The 24,759-nt window shown below is 37.3% G+C and overlaps 3 protein-coding genes across 3 annotated transcripts; 2 read left to right on the forward strand and 1 right to left on the reverse strand.

Moving 5' to 3' along the window:
- The first annotated feature begins 913 nt into the window (after positions 1-913).
- On the forward strand, positions 914-2,969 carry LOC116141670. The gene is made up of 3 exons (XM_031427150.1): positions 914-1,380; positions 1,894-2,323; positions 2,721-2,969. Exons 1-3 carry the CDS (start codon positions 914-916, stop codon positions 2,967-2,969), a joined length of 1,146 nt encoding a protein of 381 aa, XP_031283010.1.
- A 9,923-nt stretch (positions 2,970-12,892) lies between these two features.
- On the reverse strand, positions 12,893-13,828 carry LOC116141671. The gene has a single exon (XM_031427151.1). It carries the CDS (start codon positions 13,826-13,828, stop codon positions 12,893-12,895), a length of 936 nt encoding a protein of 311 aa, XP_031283011.1.
- A 6,484-nt stretch (positions 13,829-20,312) lies between these two features.
- On the forward strand, positions 20,313-20,771 carry LOC116141674. Its single transcript, XM_031427152.1, has one exon. The coding sequence runs from the start codon at positions 20,313-20,315 to the stop codon at positions 20,769-20,771; it is 459 nt and encodes a 152-aa protein (XP_031283012.1).
- Positions 20,772-24,759: the final 3,988 nt, after the last annotated feature.

The following is a 24,759-nucleotide window of genomic DNA, read 5'->3' on the forward strand; positions in this document are numbered from 1 at the left end:
ACAAATTTGGGCAAAAAGTTCATTACCGCGACGACAAAATTCCTTTGCCGCGGCGAAGTTTGCAAGTGTCGATTTTTCAATCTTTCTCCTTGAAATAAGCAAAACTAAGGGCATAAAAACATACATTAGTTATATACCTCAATGTGGGCGTTACACCTTACCTCCATCACGATCCCTTGCTTGCCGATTGTAAGCTGTGCACCTCGCGACCTTTCAACTTCCAAGCCGATTTCTGGTGTCGGAAATCGTCCCTGTCACAACCAATTGACTCCCTGGATCTTCCTCTCCAAAAGCCTCAACATTCTCGATCCCGTTTGCTCACCAATCGCCGACAACTGAAGCTTGCCCACCCTAGGGTTTTTTGAGTTTTGATCGATTAATTGGGTTTGATTCATTCTATTTTTGTGTTTGTAGGGTTGAAAACAATTGAGGAATGTTTATTTGTAATATTTGTGATTTGTTTGTTGATTTTCTGGTAACCGGCGACAATTGTTGGCAATTGAAGATGATAAAAAGAGAAGAAAAAAAGAAAAGTTTTTTAGTAAATTACTTTATTTCCCACCAAAATCAGAGGAAAACCTAATATTTTGATAGTAAAACGGTATTTTAAAAGTTTGAGGGTGAAAAGTACCAATGAATCATTTTTTGTGTGAGAATATGTCGTTAACTCTTGAAAATTATCACTATTGAATCAATGAAAAAAATCTGATTCACGTATCCTATCNAGCATCGAGGGGAACTTTTTTGAGCTCTTACGATTTATTGGCAATCAATAAGGATTTGAAGAATGCTTCTGAAAATCTCAAATCCAAATCACCTCATATTTACAAAGACATTGTATTTCAAATGAAATTACCAATGTTATTGTCAAAGAGATGGGGGGCAGATTTTTTTTTTTTTTTTTTTTTTGTTGATGGATGAATACATTGATGCAAATAATGAGCAATTTGTATTTATATTGTGTTATGTTGATAATAATGGACACGTGATTGAACGAGTTATAGGTCTTGAACATGTTACTAGTGTCAAAGCACTGTTCCTTGAGACATCGCTTGATAAGCTATTTTCTAGATGTGGACTGAGTATGTCTAAGTTACGGGGGCAAGGTTACAATGGGGTTTGTAATATAAGAGGTGAATTTAACGATCTTAAAACTCTCATTACGAGGGAGAGTGAATGTGTCAGTATGTTCACTGCTTTGCTAATCTACTTCAAACGGTTCTTTTTAACTGTTGCAAGTAATTATCTTCCAGTTGAAGCTCTCTTTAGTACAGTTCGTAAAATGATGAATGTTGTTGAAGCCTCAGTACATCGTGATATCTTTTGGGGAAAACAAGCTCTTACAGATAATCAAGCACTTAACAGTAAATGGGCTTTCAAGTGGACAATATCTAGATCAAGATATTACTTTGAAGTCTTTTGGTGATACATGTTGGGGTTCATTTTACGATACTTTAATAAGCGTCATCACTAGGTTCTCATGCATAATTGATATGCTTGAGATAATTGCAGATGATGTATCAAACCTTGACCAAAAGTACCAAGCAAATATTATATTGGACTTCATGCTTTCATTTAGTTTTATTTTTTTGTCTACGTTTGATGAAAGAAATACTTGCAATTTCAAATGAATTATCATGAGCATTGTAAATGAGGGATCAAGGTATTGTGAATGCTACGAAGTTGGTTGATTATGTAAGCAACAATTGCTAGTGATGAGGGAGCATGGATGGGATTCTTTACTTGGTCAAGTTTCATCTTTTTCTGTTGAACATAGTATAGATGTGCCCAACATGAATGATAAATATCCAACTCAAGGACGACCAAGACATGAAGCTCAAGAGATCACAAATTTTTACTACTATTGCTTTGAATTATTCTATGGCATTTTAGATATGCAACTTCAAGGCTAAACAACCGTTTCGATGAGGTGAATTCTGAATTGCTTATTTGTTTGACATGTCTTTCTCCAAGCAACTCCTTTGCTGCTTTTAATAAACAAAAGTTATTGCGCTTTGCTGAATTTTATCCAAAAGAATTCTCTAGATTAGAGCTTATGGCACTTGAAATGCAACTTGAGACTTATGTTATGGATATGCGTCCTAACATTGAGTTTTTGGGATCGAAAGGGATCAGTAATCTTGCTGAAAGAGTGGTTGAGCCTAGGAAAGATAGCGTGTATCCATTAGTTTATTTGTTGGTGACATTAGCCTTGATTCTACTGGTTACTAGTCCCACTATGAAAAGAGCATTTTCAACACAGAAGATTGTAAAGGATCGACTGCAAAATGAGATTGAAGAATGGATAATTGATAATTTAGTTGTATATACAGAGCAAGATATATTTGACTATTAGAATCTGTGATATTTTGCTGGAAAAAGGTTTGCTGCTCAAAGTTTGTATTTTGGTGCCAAGTTTGATTATGTCAGGTTGTTCTTCAAATGTTGTATTTGGTTGTTTTTTGAAATTGTTATGTGATATTTTAGGTGATGACAGCCGGTGATTAAGGCCACTTTTGACATTGTAAATCAGTATTAGTTAGAGTTGTTTGGTTTGCATTGTATTTGCTAAAATTTCTCACTGCAAGAGTTGTTGAAATAGTGAGAATTTTGTGTATTTATCTCCCATGTTCTATGAATGAAAACAGAGCAGATACATGTTGAAATTTTTCTCTCCTTATAACTCTCTCTTACATGCACGTTAGCCTTCTTTCTCTTAGTATAATCCAGCTCTAAAACCTACGATTGGTATCAAAGCCATCCTTGATCTTTCGGGACCAAAAACACCATATGTGAGCTTCCTCATGGCATTAAACCCAACTCCACTTTCTCCACCTATCTTCAACGGTGATCAGTTCCATGTTTGGGCTGTCAAGATGAAGACGTATTTGAGAGGCCATGGTTTGTGGCAATATGTGGAGGAGGAGAGGCAAGTTCCACAGCTTGGACCAAACCCAATGCTGAACTAGATGATAATTCATGAAAAAGAGTTAGCCAAAGCTCCAAGAGCTTTGTCATGCATACACTTAGCTGTCACTGACCAAGTTTTCTCTAGGGCCGTGGCGTGTGAAACTCCCAAAGAAGCTTGGGATATCTTCAAGGAGGAGTTTGCAGGAAGTAGTTAGACTCGCAACATGCAAGTCTTAAATTTGAGGAGAGAATTTGAGATGCTTAAGATGCAAGAGGCTGAGTCTGTCAAGGAGTATGTGGATAGGCTTATGAATGTGGTGAATAAGATTAAGTTGCTTGGTGAGGAGCTGACTAATAAGAGGATAGTGGAGAAGGTCCTGGTCAGTTTGCCTAAAAGATTTGAGGCAAAAATTTCATCCCTAGAAGACTTTAAAGATCTGTCCCAAATCAGTTTGGCTAAACTTGTCCACTCACTTCAAGCTCAAGAGCAGAGAAGGCTGCTGAGGTAAGAAATTTCAAATGAGGTAGCCATGGTTGCAAGTCAGAAAGGAAGAGTATACCAGAGGGAAGACAAGAAGTATGTTGGTGAAAATAAGGGAAAAGAGAAGAGTAACTTTCAGGGAGGAAAACGTGTGGAATGAGGTCATTTCCTCCATGCTCACACTACAAAAAGAAGAATCATTCAGAAAGTAGATGCTGGTTTAGACCTGACATACAATGCAGGTCATGCAAGTAATTCGGTCACATAGAAAAAGTGCGTAAAAATAAGGGAAATCAACAGGAGCAACAGGCTCAGGTGTTGGAGATTCAACAACCAAGTCAAGATGCTGAGCAGCTCTTCATGGCCTCATGTTTGAATAAAAAAATTTGTGGTGATGTTTGGTTGATTGACAGTGGCTGTACAAACCACATGACTCCAAACTTGGTAAGCTTTGGGAGTCTTGATAATTCCTATCAATCTAGAGTTAAGATTGGAAATGGAGGATTTGTGGAGGTCAAGAGAAGAAGTGAGGTTGTCGTTCCAACTCCATTAGGTACAAAATACATTTCAAATGTTCTTTATGTGCCTGAAATTAATCAAAGTCTATTGAGTGTGGGTCAAATGTTAGAAAAGAATTACTCATTGCATTTTCAAAATATGTCATGCATTGTAGTTGATAGTTGTTGCAATGAATTGATGAGAGTGGGAATGCTAGGAAAAAGTTTTCCAATTGAGTGGAGGAAGTCAGATTCTCAAGCTTTGTCTGTCAAGCTTGATGAGACAGAAATATAGCACAAAAGGCTTGACCATTTTCATTACATTGCCCTCAAGGAGATGAAGAGGAAATGCCTTGTCCAAAATATGCTTGAAATTGAGGAGAAAAGAGGGGTGTGCCAAATCTGTCAAATAGGCAAACTCAATAGACAACCATTCCCAGCAAATCAAGCCTGGAGAGTTGTTGAAAAACTTCAGCTCATACACACAGATGTGTGTGGACCTATGCAAGTCTCTTCCTTGAATGGTAGTAGGTACTTCCTCCTGTTTATAGATGATTTTTCTAGGATGTGCTAGGTGTATTTTTTGAAGCAAAAAAGTGAGGTGGCAGCAATATTCAAGAAATTTAAACAAATGGTGGAGAATCAAACTGGTTTAAGTTTGAAGATAATTAGAAGTGATAATGGTGCAGAATACAACTCAAATCAGTTTGAAGAATTGTGTGTGGGAGCTAGAATAAAGCACCAACTGAGCAGTCCATACATACCACAACAAAATGGTGTGAGGTAAAGAAAAAATAGGACGGTAATAGAGATGGCTGGGTGCATGCTGTTTGAGAAAAAAACTTCCTAAAGTTTTCTGGGTAGAAGCTGTAAATACAACAATGTATTTGCTAAACGGGCTGCCAACTAAAGCCCTTGGCAACAAGACTCCATTTGAGGCTTGGTATGGAGTAAAGCCAAGCATTGACAACCTCAAGGTGTTTGGGAGTATCTGCTATGCACATATTCCAGCTGGCAAAGGAAGCAAATTGGATGAGAGGGCTGAAACTAGAATTCTGGTTGGATACAGTAACATGTCTAAAGCATTTAGGATTTATAATCCTAAGACAAAAAAGTTTTTAGTAAATTGATAAGAGTGTAATTTATATATTTTTATTCCTTCCATATTATGTTTTTTGTTATGTTTTATGCCTAGTTGAGTTGATTAGAGTTTATTTTGTAAGTTTGGCATATTTGGATAGACTTTATGAAATAATTGAGAAAAGATTAGGGAATTCCAGATTTTTGTTATTCTGACTAGTGCTGCGGTTTTCAGGTTTTTCATGGAGTCAGATTTCTTGATTACAAAAGTATTCTTCAGAAAAAGTAAGGTAGACGAATCAAGCATTCCAGGAAGGTATTATGGGCAAGAATCCGAGTTCGTTTGGGCCCTCATTAGTTGTTACAAAACCGGACCTAGATCCTATTTGCGAAAGGATTTCTTGGTTGAGTATTAAGTCTTCGAATGGGCCTAACTAGAGCTTCAGATATCGAAAGCAGGTGATTCAAAAGCCCCAAATTCATCTACACATCCAGGACTACAACTTTTGTGAAGTGACTAAGCCCAGAAAAGTTCTTTTGCATTGCGAGAATCCTGGTGCAAGCTGGATTACGAATTCTGTTTTCCATATCTAATAAGATTTTGATAGTTTTGGAAGTCTATCGTTTAGGAAAAATCTAGGACAGTAATTTCTGTTTTTCATGGGAGAGAATTAAGGAAAAAACATATTATTTATTTATGAGTTGTTAGGTTAAAAGGAGAGAACAACAGTAGAGTTTAGTTTTTAGTTTTTTTTTTACTTTCTACGTTAAGATGTGCGGCTGATCTTTCTTCAGTTCAAGGGGATTTGAAGCCTGAATTCATGTCATTGGTGTAACTTAACTTCAGTAACATTGTTCTCAATCTCGTTTTTATTGGAATTTTTTATGTTATCCTATTTTAATTGTTTATAATTTTCTGTTTGGGTGATTTAGTAATGACTTGCTAAATTGTTTAATCAGAATTTTATTTATTAGAATTAGGAATTGTGATACGTAATTGTCCTATTTCTATTCAATGAGTAACAAATGATGATAGATAATTACAGACAAGTTTTCAGTCTATCACCTTGAATAACATAACCTAAGTTAAATAATCCGATCTTTCGTGATTGTTGCTTGGATTGATCTATTTTCCTAATTCTTAAGGTTGCCATTGAATTAAACTTAGATAGCTTACTTTAGGTTATTCAAAGGTTATGATCTAATTGAAGAGCTTATTTCAGTATTGACTATTAAGGGAAAATTTGGGTAACAGAGCTTGTTGTTTCCTAGGGTCAGTAATTCCATAATAACAAGATAGAATAATGTTACGGTTAGTTAGTGTCCAATGCATGTTTAGGTGGATCTTGAACCGAGAACTGGTTGTTCTTAATTTGATATTTTCTACCATCGGAGATTTATTTGTTTCACTTTTGATTGCATTGATTACAACCCCTTTCATTATTTTGTTGTCGTATTTACTGTTTAGGATTTTATTTTATTTTCCTGTTGTCTTCGTTGTGGTTATTGGCATAGAATATAGGATTTAATCGAATCATTCCCTGTGGGATCGACCATTGCTCACCCTATATACAATTTAGTAGTTAGGTTAGTAAGGTTAATTAATTTAGTGCATTCGGCACGCTACCATAAACTGAGATGTGAAGGTAGATGAAGCCTCTTTGTGGAATTGGGAAATAAATGAAGTTGAGAAGAAAGGAATGCTGGAGCAAGGAGGAGATCTGTTAGACAACCAAGAAGCTTCAGATTGCAGCTCAGATTTTGAAGAAGAAGCTCCTACCAAGGGCACAAGAACTTTGGTAGAGATTTATGAGAGATGTAACATGGCTTTGATGGAGCCAACATGCTACTCTGAAGCTGTAAGGGTAAAAGAATGGAGGGCAACAATGGAAGATGAGTTAGGCATGATTGAGAAAAATGCCACCTGGGAATTAGTGGACAGACCAGTTGGGAGGAAAGTCATCCAGGTGAAATGGGTTTATAAGAAGAAATTGAATTCAGATGGCTCAATCAACAGGTATAAAGCAAGGCTTATGGTAAAAGGGTTATGTGCAACAATTTGGAGTGGATTTTTCTAACACTTTCGCACCTGTAGCAAGGCATGACACAATAAGACTTCTCCTCTTACTTGCAGCCCAATTCAAGTGGAAAATTTTCCAACTTGATGTGAAGTTTGCTTTCTTAAATGGGTGGCTTGATGAAGAAATTTTTGTAGAACAACCTGAAGGGTATGAAGTTGAAAGGCAAGAGGATAAAGTGTATCTCCTTAGGAAGGCCTTGTGTGGCCTGAAGTAGGCACTTAGGGCTTAGTACAGCAGGATCAATGAATGCCTGATTAGTTTGGGGTTTGCAAGGAGTCCAAATGAGCATACTTTATATGTTATAGAGATTGGTGATGAGATGACATTTGTGTCTTTGTATGTTGATGATCTCCTGGTGACAGGAAGTAATCCCACTTGGCTGAATGAATTTAAGATTGAGTTGCACAATGTGTTTGAGATGACTGACCTAGGTGAAATGAGTTTCTTCTTGGGAATGGAAGTTTATCAATCTCCTAACGGTATCTTCATTTCCTAAAAGAAATATGCTAATGAACTCCTTAAGAAATTTGGAATGGAAAATTGCAAGTCAGTTAGCACACCTCTGGTGCAAAATCAAGTTGTGTAGAGATGATGAAGCTGCTAAAGTGGATGAAACCAGATATAGAAGCATGGTTAGGTGCTTGTTGTACTTAGCAGTAACAAGACCTGACATTATGTATGCAGTTAGCTTACTCTCTAGATTTATGAATGGACTGAGTGAGCTGCATTTGCAAGTAGCAAAAAGAGTTCTCAGGTATGTTAGAGGCTGTGCAGACCTGGAAATTTGGTTCAGGAAAGTTGAAGAACTCAACTTATATGGCTACTTTGACAATGACTGGGGTGGTTCTTTGGATGACATGAAAAGTACCTCAGGTTATTTTTTTTCTTAAACTTAGGTGCCATAAGCTGGATTTCCAAAAAACAAGAGGTTGTAGCACAATCAACTGCAGAAGCAGAATATATTTCTGCTACTGCTGCAGTCAACCAATTGATTTGGTTGAGGAAAATTCTAAAGGATTTAAGGCTGGAATAGAGTGAGGCAAATGTGGTATATTGTGACAATCGATAATTGCTCTGACAAAAAATCCAGTCCTTCATGGCTGCACTAAACATATCAAAATCAAATACCATGCAGTGAGGGAAGCTGAGCAAAATAGTGAAGTGAAGCTGATTCATTGCAAGGGAGAAGATCAAGTGGCTGATATAATGACTAAACCCATGAGCAAATCCAAGTTTGAAGAATTAAGATTCAAACTTGGAGTTTCCAACAAGAATATCAAGGAGGAGTGTTAAAATCTGTGATATTTTGCTGGAAAAAGGTTTGCTGCTCAAAGTTTGTATTTTGGCTCCAAGTTTGATTATGTTAGGTTGTTTTTCAAATGTTGTATTTGGTTGTTTTTTGAAATTGTTAGATGATGTTTTAGGGGATGACATCCGGTGATTAAGGCCACTTTTGATATTGTAAAACAATATTAGTTAGAGTTGTTTGGTTTGCATTGTATTTGTTAAAATTTCTCACTGTAAGAGTTGTTGAAACAGTGAGAACTTTGTGTATTTATCTCCCCTATTCTATGAACGAAAACAGAGCAGATACATGTTGAAATTTTTCTCTCTTTATAACTCTCTCTTACATGCACGTTAGCCTTCTTTCTCTTAGTATAATCTAGCTCTAAAACCTACATTGACAACATTGATAATGAGACTACCATAGAACATGTACAAAACATGAAAACTTATTGAGGTCATTGTGAGTAAATTGAGCATAATTGATGTCAAATTCTTAATATTCTCTTTTTTATTTTTGGAAATTCTTAAAGATTATTATTTTTCAAATCTGTAAGATGACATTCTTGGTGAATCTATATTGTGATACCTGCTATTGTTACTTTGTCCTAAATTTTGCCTTATATAAGATATATTCCCTTGAATCTTTGATAAAAGGAAAATATATGTTTTCAAGGCTGCATCTGCTACTTGTCCTGGAACTGTCAAGGGTTCACCTGCCTTGAGCTCACCGTTCTTCACATTGTAATAGGCAATAACCAGTCCAGTACTTTTAAGGTCTTAATTTGAAGTGTGTGAAGCACAAAAAATAGGAGCTCCAAAAACTGAGTCTCAAGTTAAGGTGATTTATTTCTCTCTTTCTCTACCAATCCATCTATAGTCATGTTTGCTGAATCTATGCACGTTACATAGCTAATCCCAGTCCTGCAAAAAGGTGGAGCTTGCCGTAGGGAGATGACACATGTAAAACATACAAGTGCAATCTTATGAGCTGTCTGAAACATATAGTTGATGGAGATGAATGTTGAGAAAAGTATATTGATTTTGTTTGTGTTGAAGGGATTTATGCTCTGATGCCGAATTGTTTATATAATTTGTCTTTATGACTTCCCTAAATAGCTTATTCTACCTTACAAGATTGTTAGTCATTTTTCATTTGAATTCGCTGTAGATTGTTGAACTTCTGCCTGCAAATAATTTGCCCACCAGTCCTAGGTCTGGGTGAATTTCATGAGTTGCTTTGATGGTTTTGCATGGAAACGAAGGAAAAAAACAGATGAACGAAAAATAAACGTGAGACTACAATAATGCTTTGTTTTTTATTAAAAAAATAGGGGTAAAATATACAATGCACACGCCACTGTTCCAACTAATGAAATTTCAAAATTCAAATTTAAACTTACTACACCTACTAATACACGTACAAGCATGAGTGAAATTACACTTAACCAAACCTAATACACCTAAACATGTCACTGAATCAATCCAATACAGTAACTCAAAATCTGCTTCTGCATGAATAGCGGGAGTCCAACTGGCGGTAAAACTGCAGTTCAAAAAGTTTCTGCCAACTTTTTCATTTCCAGCATGGTATCACCATTCGACACTCCTCCTTGATATCATTGCTGGAAACACCAAGTCTGAATTGAAGATATTCAAACTTGGCTTTGGACAATGGCTTAGTCATAATATCAGTAACCTGTTCTTCTCCCCAGTAGTGTATCAACTCAACCTCAGGATCTTGCTTAGCTTCCCTTACTGCATGAAATTTTATCTTAATATGCTTTGTATGGCCATGATGAACTGGGTTTTGGCCATAGCAACAGTGGATAGATTATCACAAAAAATCACAATAGGCTATTTCTGAGCTTGCTTTAGATCATTCAAAATCTTCCTAAGCCAAATGGCTTGATTCACAGCTGAAGCAGTAGAAATATATTCTGCTTCTGCAATTGACTGAGCTACTGATTCCTGCTTCTTGGACATCCAACACGCAACACCTGAATTCAGAAAAAACACATAGCTGAATGTACTCTTCATATCATCAATCGATCCAACCCAGTCATTGTCCGAATATCCCACAAGCTGGAAATTTTCAGACTTCCTGAACCACACACCAAGTCCAGGATTACCTTTAATATACGCAAGCACCCTCTTGGCTGCCCTGAAATGGTTTTCACTTGGATTACTCATAAACCTGGAGAGGAGACTTATTGCAAACATTAAGTCAGGCCTGGTTGCTGTTAGATACAGCAAACAACCTATTAAGCTTCTGTATAAGCTCTCATCTACATTCACAACCCCATCTTTTCTGCTCAATTTCTGAGTTGCAACCAGCGGTGTATTGACAGATTTACATTTATCCATGCCAAACTGTTTAAGAACCTCCACAACATACCTCCTTTGATTAGTAAATATGCCACATGAAGCTTGATTAATCTCCATACCGAGGAAGTAAGACATTTTCCCAAGGTCTGTCATTTCAAATTCATAATGCATGGCTTCCTTAAACTCATTCAACTTACTTGGATTGCTTCCGGTAATGAGAAGATCATCAACATATAGTGAGACAATAATCAGTTCACCCTTCACCTCTCTCACATATAATGTGTGTTTATTGGGACTTCTCAAATAACCCAAGCTACTCAAATATTCATTGATCCTACTATACCAGGCTTTAAGAGCTTGTTTTAGTCCATATAAAGCCTTCCTCAAGAGATACACTTTATTCTCTTGGCCCTTAACGTGGTACCCATCCGGTTGCTCAACATAAAATTCTTCATTGAGCCATCCATTCAAAAACGCAGACTTGGCATCCAGTTGAAATATTTTCCACCCAAATTGTGCAGCCAAAGCAAGTAACAGTTTGATTGTGTCAAGCCTTGCCACCGGTGCAAATGTATCTTGGAAATCAATTCCATATTGTTGAGCAAATCCCTTAACAACCAACCTTGCTTTGTGCTTATGAACTGAACCATCAGGATTAAATTTTTTCTTGAAAATCCACTTGACTTGAATCACTTTTCTATCCCTTGGTCTGTCCACAAGCTTCCAGGTCTGATTTTTCTCTATCATTGCTAACTCCTCCTACATAGCAACTCTCCAAGCTTCAGATTTTGTTGCTTTAGTGAAGCTTGTCGGTTCAAGTGCAGCCATATTACACCTCTCATATACCTCAGCCAATGATCGAGTACTTCTAACCGGGAGCTCTTCTTCAGTTTCACTTCCATCTTCCTCAACAACTTCATCACCAATAGCATCAGTCTATTGTGGACTTTCTCCTTCATCAACTTTGTTCTCTTCCCAATTCCAAACACCTTTCTTATCAACCTTTAAGTCTCTAGTGATATGAATCTTCTTGGTTTCTAGATTATACACTCTATATGCCTTAGAATGATTACTATATCCAATAAGAATTCCTATAGTTGCTTTGTCATCCAGCTTCCTCCTTTTGACTGCTGGAACCAAGACATAACAAATGCTGCCAAAGACCCTTAAATGATCCACAGTAGGTTTGATCCCATACCAAGCTTCATAAGGGGTTTGGTTGATCAAGGCTTTTGTGGGAAGTCTATTAAGCAAATAGACTGAAGTGTTTGCAGCTTCTGCCCAAAAACATTTTGGTAGTTTCTTCTCAGCCAACATGCATCTCGCCAACTCCACAACGATTCTATTTCTTCTTTCACTTACTCCGTTCTGTTGTGGAGTATAAGGGCTGCTGAATTGGTGCTTAATTCCTGCCTCTATACAGATGGTTTCAAACTCTTTTGATGTATACTCACTCCCATTGTCACTCTTCACCATTTTGATACTCAAACCAATTTGGTTTTCAACCAGCTGTTTAAACATCCCAAAAACTCCAGCCACTTCATTTTTTTGCTTCAAAAAATACACCCAACACATTATAGTTTTATCATCAATAAACAAGACAAAATAATTACTCCCATTCAAAGAAGTTGTTTGCATAGGTCCACATACATCCGTGTGGATGAGTTGGAGTTTTTCTACAGCTCTCCAAGTTTGTTTTACGGGAAAGGGAGGCCTGCTCAGCTTGCCAAGTGGACATGCATGGCAAATGGATTTCAATTCATCAATTTTCGGCATGTTCAGGACCAGCTGTTTGGTTTGTATTTGCTTGAGGCTGTGGTAGTGATAATGGCCAAAACGTTTGTTCCAAATTTCAGATTCATCTAGCTTAGCACTATGAGCTTTGAATTCTGATTTTTTCCAGTCAATGGGAAAGCTTTTTCCCATCATTCTAACTCTCATAAGTTCATAGCCCTTACTATCTAGTATCTTACAAGATTGATCCTGAAAATATAGGACATATTTTCTCTCTAACATTTGTCCTACACTAAGTAAACTTTGATTTAATTCAAGAGCATAAAGCACATCAGAAATCAGCTTAATACCTGATTGAGTTTGCACAGCCACATCACCTCTCCCTTTGACATCCACAAATTCTCCATTCCCTATTTTGACCTTGGATTGAAACGCCTTGTCCAAGCTGATGAAGCTTTGCAAATTTGAAGTCATGTGATTGATGCACCCACTATCAATCAACTAGGTTTCATTGCATGGTGAGGCGTCTCGTAGGATGCCATAAATAATTGCTCAGCTTCCTGCCCTTGCTGCACATCTTCAACCATCTGAGCTTGCTGCTGAGAGGATTCCCCTTTATTTTTACAAACTCTCTCTATATAGTCGAATTGTTTGCAGGCTATACACTGAATTCCTGGTCTAAACCAGCACCTTTTTTCTGAGTGTCCCTTTTTCTTACAGTGGGAACACGATGGATACTCTTTTATCCCACCAGATTTGTTCCACTGAACGTTGGCCTTCTCTTTTCCTTTCTTGTCTCCTGCATTTCTCTTATTTCCTCCCTGTACAAACTTTCCTTTATGTGTTGCAACCATAGCACTTTCACCTGTGTCTTCCAGCCTCAAAAGCCTCATTTGCTCTTGAGCTTGTAAGGAATGAACCAGCTTAGTAAGTGTTATTTGAGTCAGGTCTTTAGAATCCTCAAGAGAGGAGATTTTAGCCTCAAACCTTTCAGGTAGGCTCACCAACACTTTCTCCACAATTCGTCTATCCGTCAACTCCACCCCAAGCAATCTAATTTTATTAACCACACTCATTAATCTATCAACATACTCCCTCACCTTCCCAGTTTCTTGCATTCTCAGCAACTCAAACTCTCTTCTCAAGTTCAACACTTGCATGCCTCTTGTTGTATCACTACCCGTATACTCTTCTCTCAACTTATCCCATGCTTCCTTTGGTGTTTCATGCGCCATGATCCTTGTGAATACAAGGTCAGTCACTACTGCATGAATGTGAGAGAGAGTTCTCGATGCCTTAGCAACCTCTTCTTCATGCATCCTGATTTGATTCAGGGTGGGATTTGGTCCCAAGTGAGGCAGTTGACGATTCTCTTCCACGTACTGCCACAAACCCTGTCCACGAAGGAATGCTTTCATCTTGACTGCCCACATGTGGTATTGCTCACATTAAAAACTGGAGGAGTGAGAGAGGCTGAAGGTTGTGCCATTAAAACTGAATGTTGGAGTTTTGACAAAGTGAGTGTCGTAACATGGGTTGAAAGTGAGGAGAATAAAGGTTAATTATCAGGCTCTCTAAGATCTATATATGCTCTGATACCACTTGTTGGTTTTGCATGGAAACGAAAGAGAAAAACAGATGAACGAAAGAGAAACATGAGACTACAATAATGCTCTGTTTTTTATTAAAAAAACAGGGGTAAAAGTATACAACGCACACGCCACTATTCCAACTAATGAAATTTCAAAATTCAAATTTAAACTTACTACACCTACTAATACACGTACAAGCATGAGTGAAATTACACTTAACCAAACCTAATACACCTAAACATGTCACTGAATCAATCCAATACAGTAACTCAAAATCTGCTTCTACATGAACAGTAGGAGTCCAACTGGCAGTAAAACTGCAGTTCAAAAAGTTTCTGCCAACTTCTTCATTTCCAGCATGGTATCACCATTCAACATGCTTCCATTGAATGTCCTTCATCTGACACGCCTTCCCTACTGTGTTAATCTTGTAATGATCAGAGGCATATTTTATGATACTGGTGTAGTTGCAGAGCACTTTGTTGGTTCCTAGTACCGCAATTTCAAAGGAAGCCTTCAGGCTAAATGAATTTCCGTAAATAGATGTCATTATATTGAAGGGCTCCTTCACAGTTGCAGAGGCTTCATAATCTCCAAGGCTATCTGGCCGGCAGTGTTATCATACAAGTTAAAAGTGCCACTTAAAATAAATTTTGAACAACGTCTGTATTTCTGAATTTATTAGGTGTTTGTTGATATAGGTGTTTTTGGAGAAGAAGAGTTTGTCCTAGTGTGGGTCCGGGTGGACGGTGGACCGGTGGAGTTAGTGTTAGACATTGATTATTCTCTATATTATGAATTCCTTTATTATCTGTTTACTATCATTACGTTGGAACACAATATTGGATGTAATATTCATAATATGAAATTGAGAATAGAAATAAATTAAACAACGAACTTTTAACTTATAACATGTAGTATCCACTTACATTGATACTAGTTTGGTTTTGTAAGAGATCTCACCATATTATTATCGTATAGTATGAAAAACTGACAACGAGGGTGCTACAATTTTATGCAGAGGGGACTGCTAAAAGACTTCATTCGTGGTGCGACGGGTGTTAAGTATATAGCATGATTTTAGGGTTTAGGTCAACATCTGAAATCTTGTGGTGGGGATGATATTCACTACAAGCTTTCCAATCCGCTTCATATATTTTCTAACCCACTTGGTTAGAAATGGTATAATTGCAGGCAAGATTGCCGTCAACAGAGTGACGAAGAGCCATAATTTTTCTGGTGCAAGATTGGGCACAACAGTATTGTAAGTGGAAAACATTGCAAGCATACATACTTGAAGCTCTAATTGCTAGGGAAAATTGTGAGTGAGGATGTAGATCATGTGAAGAGACAATGCAAACCCAATTGAGTTGGAAGCCATAAAAATGCCGTATGTAACAGCATTCACAGATCCCAAAATAGAACTCCCGGCATTATTTTTGTTGTTGATGCTAGTGCCGTTGTCTTGCCAAACGCCGCCTGGAGGATTCATTCCAGCTTGGAAGGTTGCAGTTGCCACCAAAACTGCGATAATTAATAGTGCATTACGGGCTTCACCAGGGGAGTCTCTATCCTTTTTGAACTTGAAGTAGTCCTCCAAATCAGTTGGCCGTTGTTGNAGAAACAAAACCTACCAAATTCTTATATTACTTCCTTCAAACTCATCAAAGCAAATGACTGCCATCAAACTAACATCACATACACACAAATTCAATTTGATCCTGTCTCTTGAAAGCAAATGACTGCCCATCAAACTAACATCACATACACACAAATTCAAACCTGTGATCTGAACTGGCAAGTTAATCAGAGCCGCATAGAAGCACTGATAGAATAAAAAGCTTTTAATCATTCAAATTCCACCAGTGGTTTTTCATCCACAAGTAGTACACGACAAGTACACCATCACATATCTAAACCTGTAGCATCAATGACTTGAAACACCACAGCCATGCACCAAACAAAGGCTAAGCATAGAATTGGTATGGTGAGCTAAAATACAATATAGTACCAGAACTCCCAAAACAAATACGTACCATTTCTTCATCGGCCTCCTCCTCCTCGCCTGGATTATCGCCGGCCTCCTCCTCTTTAGAACCGTTTTGCGATTTTTCTCTCTGTTGTTGTGCCGCCGTCGTCTCCTTTGCCTGTGGACCACCTTCACTAATCGAATGATCCACCGGAGTAGCCATTGAATTGCTTACGCCACCAGACTCTAGGATTCGAAGTGGCGTTGGGTTTTCCTCCTCATTGTGAGTGTTAGCCATGATTTTAAGAAATGAAGCTTTATGATTGAATTTGGTGTGAACATTTGCAAGAATGTGGACTGTACTCGCCGAAAATGGAAATCCCAGACAATGGGTTTACGGTTCAACAAATTGATTTTGCCTTTTTAGTTTCAATTAAGCGATTTGAATGGGTGGGGCTCATTTTTAAATTTCAAAATTTTAAAAACTTCCATTAATTATGATTTTGTCCTTATATGTTTGAATCTTTTTATTTTAACCTATTTTACATGTTTAATGAGTCCTAACTGTATCACATCAGCTTTTCTAAATTAAAAAAATAAAAATAAAAAACATTTTCAAAGCGATTTTTTTAAATGAAAACTTGGGATGGCCAGGAGTTTAATTTTCCAAGGTTCTGAAACCCGGACCGGACCGGGCGGTCGAACCGGTCGGACCGCCACCCGCTTACATTTCTGGTTTGAAGAGAGTGAATAATCGGGATTTGCTATTAAACCGTTTCAAACCGCGGTTGGACCGTCGCACTGTAGTAAACCGACGGTCCAACCGCTATTTAAAAAATTTTCGGTCTTGGTTTTTCCGGTTTAACGCATGAAAAACTGAAATAAAAAAAAAAATTTAATTTCAAAACAATCACATGCAAAAGTCAAACTGTTGTCAGACTAAAACCAAACCCTCAAAATATTTTATTAAAAAACACATTCTTTTTATTTTGTTTTGGCTACAGATACACTGATAGTCATTATCTGATACAGAGCCGTCTTCTTCCTTCAATTTTTTAGTTTTCACTTTTTCTTCTGGTTTGCACTTTGCCGTTTGCTGCTGCCATTCACGATCTCCTCCAGTCTAGTCCCCCTCTTCGTGTCCTCCATTCGAGATCTCAAAAGCAATGTCAGATCTCCTTCAAGCTTTCAGCTAAGCTTCAGCGCCTCACGTCTTCAGTCTTCAGTCTTCAAGTCTTCGGTCTGCAGTCTGCTCTACTCTGCTTCAGCGCTTCATTCTTCAACTTCCAGTCTTCTAGTCTTCAACGTGAACTCTTCAATCATCACCATCTCCATTGCTGATCTGCCGGATAAGTCATTTCAGCTCAGATTTCAGCTTCAGCCTTCACATCTGCCGCCGTCTGCTGCCAACATCAGTGCAACAACATATAATGCACTCCCTGCCCCCAGAACGCCTTTTTCCAATTTGTTCCGATATCAAAAAATGACCGAAACAAGTCTCTTTGAATCGTTCTTCACCATTCCTCACTTCCTTTAAAATCCCTTTTATTCTCTTAAAAACTTCCCAACTCAACCTGACTGTCACCCTTACAAGGAAGTACGGTACCTTATCGCTTACAATTTCTAACCCGTAGTCCTTGTAGTTTACGCTCCGCAAAATCTGCAAAATCGATATAAACAAAATATAAAAAAAAAAAAAAAACCAAAACAACTAATAAGCTGCCAACATACTTTGTAATCAAAAAAATATCATACAATCAATTTAGAAATTACCTCTATAAAGAGAGATTATTACATAATTCAGGAGAAAAGTAGGAAAAATCTGTTTTGACCATGATCACTTAAACGATATATGAGCGACCGCATATATCACTTAAGTGACCAAGAGCTTTCTAGAAAATATCGCTTAAGCGATCACCTTAATCGCAAAAGCAACCAAGAGTAAAAGCGAAGAATCGCTTAAGCGATCTTAGATCTAGGCAGATGATTCTGCCTTGTACAAGATCTCTTAAGCATTCTGAAATCGCTTAAGCGACCAAGAGTAAAAGCGATGAATCGCTTAAGCGACCAGCAATACAAAAGATTGCTTAAGCGATTTGGAATCGCTTAAGCGACTAAGAGTAAAAGCGATGAATCGCTTAAGCGATCTTAGATCTTGGCAGATGTTAATTTTGTCTCGGACAAGATCGCTTAAGCGATCTGGAATCGCTTAAGCGACCAAGAGTAAAAGCGATAGATCTGGGCAGATGCTATTCTGCCTCGGACATGATCACTTAAGCAATCCTAGATCGCTTAAGCGACAGTACAAAGCAAAGGGATGTTATTATGACTTCCATACATTTCTTCCGACCGATTTATGAATTTATTGAATTCAAAAACATAATTGCACTCCCTTATTTCATCACAGGATAAAAATGACCCTTGATTAATCCATCTATCAATAGTTCAATACACAACTTTCTCTTATTTAATCAACAATTACTTGAAAATTTTCAGGCAAGTGTTTCAACAACCAAATACAATTTCTTATTTCCATTTTGGGCAACAGAAAAATAAAACCTCACCACAAAACACAAGATCTAACATGATCAGTTAATAATAAGCAAGTAAAAGGTTCTTCTAACCATATATTCAAGATTGAAGTAAAGAAACAAAACCTACCAAATTCTTATATTACTTCCTTCAAACTCATCAAAGCAAATGACTGCCATCAAACTAACATCACATACACACAAATTCAATTTGATCCTGTCTCTTGAAAGCAAATGACTGGCCATCAAACTAACATCACATACACACAAATTCAAACCTGTGATCTGAACTGGCAAGTTAATCAGAGCCGCATAGAAGCACTGATAGAATAAAAAGCTTTTAATCATTCAAATTCCACCAGTGGTTTTTCATCCACAAGTAGTACACGACAAGTACACCATCACATATCTAAACCTGTAGCATCATTGACTTGAAACACCACAGCCATGCACCAAACAAAGGCTAAGCATAGAATTGGTATGGTGAGCTAAAATACAATATAGTACCAGAACTCCCAAAACAAATACGTACCATTTCTTCACTGGCCTCCTCCTCCTCGCCTGGATTCTCGCCGGCCTCCTCCTCTTCAGAACCGTTTTGCGATTCTTCTCTCTGTTGTTGTGCCGCCGTCGTCTCCTTTGCCTGTGGACCACCTTCACTAATCGGATGATCCACCGGAGTAGCCATTGAATTGCTTGAGCCACCAGACTCTAGGATTCGAAGTGGCATTGGGTTTTCCTCCTCATTGTGAGTGTCAGCCATGATTTTAAGAAATGAAGCTTTATGATTGAATTTGGTGTGAAAATTTGCAAGAATGTGGATTGTACTCGCCGGAAATGGAAATCCCAAACAATGGGTTTACGGTTCAACAAATTGATTTTGCCTTTTTAGTTTCAATTAAGCGATTTGAATGGGTGGGGCTCATTTTTAAATTTTAAAATTTTAAAAACTTCCATTAATTATGATTTTGTCCTCATATGTTTGAATCTTTTTATTTTAACCTATTTTACATATTTAATGAATCCTAACTGTGTCACATCAGTTTTTCTAAATTAAAAAAATAAAAAAATAAAAACATTTTCAAAGCGATTTTCTTAAATGAAAACTTGGGATGGCCAGGAGTTTAATTTTCTCCTCAGAATTGAAGGCTCTATATTCAGCTTCAGCCTTCGTAGTCTTGGCATTGGCAGTTTCAATTGAAGTTTGCGGAATGCAGTTTAAAGTTGAGTAAGTTAAGTTCATTATGTTTCGCTTTCTTTGTAAAACAACAAGAAAAGTAATTGCTGATAGGGATTTTGCTCTGAATCTCACAACTACTCAACTGGGTTTTTCTCAAAATAAGATTTTCTCTCTTAGGTTTCTTTCATCATCTTCGCATGTAGAGAAGAGATCGTTAAAAACTAAACAGAGTGAACAGGCAGAGTCTTTTACATTTTCATACTTGATAAACTCGTGTGGGTTGTCTTTAAAATCTGCTGTTTGTGCCTCTAAGTTCTTTCAATTGAAGAACACTGAAAGAGCTGACTCAGTCCTTAGGTTTCTCAGCGATCATGGTTTCACCAAAACCCAGATCTGTAAAGTTGTGAGAGGATGCCCACAAGTCATTTCAAGTGATCCCGAAAAGACACTTTTGCCTAAGATTGAGTTTTTCCGTTCTATGGGGGTTTCAAGTAGTGAACTAGCAATGATCATAGCAAAGAGTCCAACGTTGTTATGTATGAGTTTAAAGAATCATCTTATCCCCAATTACAATTTCCTCAAGAATGTTGTCATTCATGACAAAAAGTTGTCAAAGTTTTGAAGGGCATGCTATGGCTATTTTTAATGGACTTAAGGATTAAAAATTTTGGTCCAAATATAGCTCTTTTGAAGGATATTGGTGTGCCTCAATCTCGAATTTCTTTTCTTGTGACTAATATGCCAAGCACAGCATGTTCCAAACATTATAAATTTTCCAAGGTTGTCAATGAGGTTAAGGAAATGGGATTTAATCCCACCCAAACTGTGTTTGTTAAGGCAGTTGGAGTAATTAACCAATTGAAGGAATCGGTTTGGGAATCTAAGTTTAAGGTTTATAGGAGGTGGGGTTTGTCCGAGGATGAGATTCTCACTGCTTTTAGAAGGTTTCCATATTGTATGCAAATATCTGAGGAGAAGATTACAAAAGCTATGGACTTCCTTGTGAACAAAATGGGTAGGCTGTCGCGAGATATTTCCAAAATGCCAGAAGTTCTCTGTTACAGTTTGGAGAAGAGGATTGCTCCCCGGTGTTTGGTTATTTAGGTTCTGCTTTTCAAAGGATTGATCAAAGAAGATATATGTCAAAGCACTTACATAAAAATTGGGGAGAGCAAATTTATTGAGAGATTTGTAAACAAATTTCAAGAAAAAGTTCCTGAGTTATTAGATGTTTATCAGGGCAAAATCGATTTTCTGGATTCCTCCCCTGGATTTCAGAAGCATGTGAAATGAAACAGGTTTAACTCTTGAACTGTGTTCAATATAAAATTATTTGTTTTTGTGGTAGTCGCTAATTTAAGCTATTTTTTATTTACCAAATGTTGGATCTGTAGTTCTTTTACGCTAGGATGAATGTTTTGCATAACATTCTTCAACATTAAGCTATGAAATTCTTGTGAATGACTAAACATGAATCTTAACATTCATACTGTGTCCAAATGAAAATTAGAAAAGCCAATGTTGGAATGTCAATGTTCTTTGGAACATTACTGGATTTCTGATGCTTCGTTTTCACTCTGAATGGCCTCTGTTTCTGCTTCCCAAATATATTACCATTCACTAGGAATTCTTTTTTTTTAGTCTAATAATATAATAGGATAGTTTTGACAATTTTGATACCGATAAGTGATTTAAAGAACCTAATAGTATCTCAAAATTGTGGTGTTATTGATTTACAATGTGTGTTATAATTTATATCTGAACTAATGATTGATACTCAGAGAGCACTTGGTTGTTCAGTGTTTTTGTTTATTCCCATCTAAAGGGACCAAAAGATCATTTTAAAATATTTAGTAAATTTTGCTAATAACGGTATTTTTAAGTTACCATTTTATTGACATCCATGTGATTTGTTGTGGAGAAGCTACATAGATGTGGCAATTGAGATCCCTTCATGACTTTTTGAAAGTTTCTTTTATTTGCTCTATTAGAGAATAATAGTACATTTATGTATTGCAAAAGAAGAACCCAGGAACTAGTTTTTTTAATTTTTATTATTCACTACAAATAAAAAGAAAATGATCCCTAAAGTCATGTAAATGAGACACCATTGTGGTGTTTCGGTACCAAAAAAAAAAAAAAAATCTAAATAATTTTTTTTTTTTTTTTTTTTTTTTTTCAATCTCACCTTAGTGTTAGTGAGATTGATGCTCTTTTCAAGGATGGGAAAAAGTAGTAAAATGTCATATAATGGGAAACTTTTTATTTTAGTGTAGCAGGCAGAAGCTTTCACCATGGCGTTTTGTACAAAGGATGATAGGAATAGTTGTTTTCCTTCCCAAGTACCTTCTTTCCCTTCATATATACTCCTTTTGCTCTGTTTTCTTCAGCAACAATTGAAATGTTGCATGAAAACAACTGATATAGTTACATTAGAATTTTAAAGGGATGTAACTTGGGTGAACTTTGAATTGAAGTTGTATATTCTACATGATTTAAGTTTTGGTCTTAGAAGATTACTTTGAAATTAACGTACCTTTAGGCTTAACTTTACAGCGTCACATGCTTTTGTTGTTCAATAATTACTCCAGCCATTATGATTGTTGTCTCCACAGCTTGATGAAATTTCCCTCTTATTCTGTTGCTTTGCCTTTGGAGAACTGTGAGCCTCAGTAGACATTGATGAACAAGAGAAATGGCTTGGCAGGTATATGTAATTACTTGTATTTCCATGACTATTAACTGTATTGGTTAAAGTGAATTTGGGTACTACATAAACTGAAATAAATCTTCTAGTCAACTGAGCTGCTTCCTTATTCTTCCTAGGCAAGTACTTTCTAGTTTCTACATGCTTTTTTGCAGTTCTAAAATCACTTGGAAAAAAAAGTGCGTTTGTTGTTACACTTAAATTTTGATTTTGATTTTAATTAATAACAATGTACTGGTAATTCCGTGATTAACAACTCAGTACTACTATTGTGTATTTGCGCAGAATTTAAACAAAACAATGTAGGCTTCCCGGTTTGGCTTTATTGAGAGAGTACCTATTACAAATTTTCCTGAACTCTATGCCAGCGTGCTTCTATATCTGCAACTGGTAAAGGAGATACAAAGCACAATGCCAAAAGATGGATGCAATTCCGTTTGACTAGGACTGTCAGACGAGTCGAGCGGCTTGCGAGCCGACTCGGCTCGACTCGTCTGGAGCTCGACTCAGCAATTATCGAGTCAACTCGGCTCGAACTCGGTTTATTAACCAAGTCGTGTTCAAACATAGTGAAGCTTGGCTTGTGGGCTCGCGAGCCTGGTCTGGCTCGCGTATACACTGTGCACTTACACAGGATGCTTTGGTGATTTTTTAAACCATGAGGTATTAAACTGATATTTTTCAGTGAAAAAACTTAAAAAAATGACAGTTACCCACCCAAAGTGCAAAATCGTATAACACGATTACACGATTATCCCCAAATCAATTTCAGTTGGCCTAATTCTCAAATCGCAAACAAAGAACCCTAACCTGCGAACCAGACACCAGTCCTCGTCGTGAAATCAGTCATCTCCGTCGCTGTCTCCGATCTCGGCAACTGGAAAAAGAGTCACACAAACCCCCAAATTGCGAAATGGCACCAGCCAGCAGCCCATTGCCCACCACCGTGAAATCAACTGCCCGAAATGGCAGACACGCACCAGCCACCACCGTGAAACTGATAGCTCGTGAGCCAGCTCGAGTTAGGTCTCAATTCTGAGGCTCACCAGGCTCGAGCTTGAACTCGAGCTCGACCCTGTAGTAAACGAGCTGAGCTCGATAAGCCAAAAGCTCAGCTTGGCTCGGCTCGTTTACAGTCCTACGTTTGACTAGCCAAGAGGAGAGAAGTAAATAATTTTGACATTAAGCTGCAGATACAAAGGCAAGATCAACAAACTTACTGCCAAGCTGACGTAGAAGGACAACTCAGATACATTTTTGCAAAGGTTCTTCTTCATTNTATCAGTTAAGCGATCCTACATACATAAGCCATTATTTGTTTAAGTGATATCTTGCATCGCTTAAGCGATCATGCCTAGTGAACTAGATAACCATAGAAGCTTAGTGAACATATATTTTTCTTCTTTCTTCAGAACATAAAGGGTGCGTTTGGTTGAATATTCTTATCCATATTCCCAATCCTATTCCCAAAATATTTGTTTGTTTAATTATTTATGAAATATTAGTATATTTTTTAAATTAATTTTAGAGCCCCTTAAGTTTATTAATTTCATTAAATACCCCCAGAAAAAAGTTTAAAAATTAACAAAAACACCCCTACTATCCACAGTGCCAGATTCCAGTCACTACCATTAGAATCTTGCTGGAAAAGGGCATTATGATGCAGACCGGTTGAATCCGGTATGTAGGGTGTCGATATGGCATTTTCCGACTAGATCGACCACAGATCTGGCCATCGATGGTCGCAAAAGTCCAGATCTGGCTGTCAGTGATGGCCAAATATATGGCCATGGTTGTCAGTCAACGATGCCCAAGATTTGGCCATCGTTGACTGTTAACGACAACCATTTCTTTGGTCGTTGATGACGACAGATGTGACCTTTTCTAGCTAGATCCACTGTGGATTTGACCGAAAAAGGCCATATTGGTAAATTTTCGGCTAGTTCTAGTCATTTGTAGGCCATTGTGACAGATTTCGGCAACCACTGATGGTGGTTGCCAGAATCTGGCAAGTTTGGGTGGGTGGGTGGGGTTGTTTTTGTTAATTTTTAAACATTTTTTCAGGGGGTATTTAATGAAATTAATAAACTTAAGGGGTCTAAAATTAATTAAAAAATACTAATATTTCCTAAATAAGCTTCCATGGTTATCTAGTTCTCTTCTACCCAAATCTCTAGCCTTGAATTTGAGAATGATTATTGTACAGTACAAAGGAAATTAGGCATGATCGCTTAAGCAATGTGAGATATCACACTGAAATATCTATTGTTATTCTATTATTTTTGTTAGTTCTTGACAAGAAAGTAATATATAAAAAATATAATAATAATATAAAATTAAACTGTATAACCATATGCTCTGCACTTTGTAGACCAAGAGAGTGCC

This window comes from Pistacia vera, unplaced genomic scaffold (genome assembly GCF_008641045.1).
Source record: "Pistacia vera cultivar Batoury unplaced genomic scaffold, PisVer_v2 Contig40, whole genome shotgun sequence".
Lineage (NCBI taxonomy): Eukaryota > Viridiplantae > Streptophyta > Magnoliopsida > Sapindales > Anacardiaceae > Pistacia > Pistacia vera.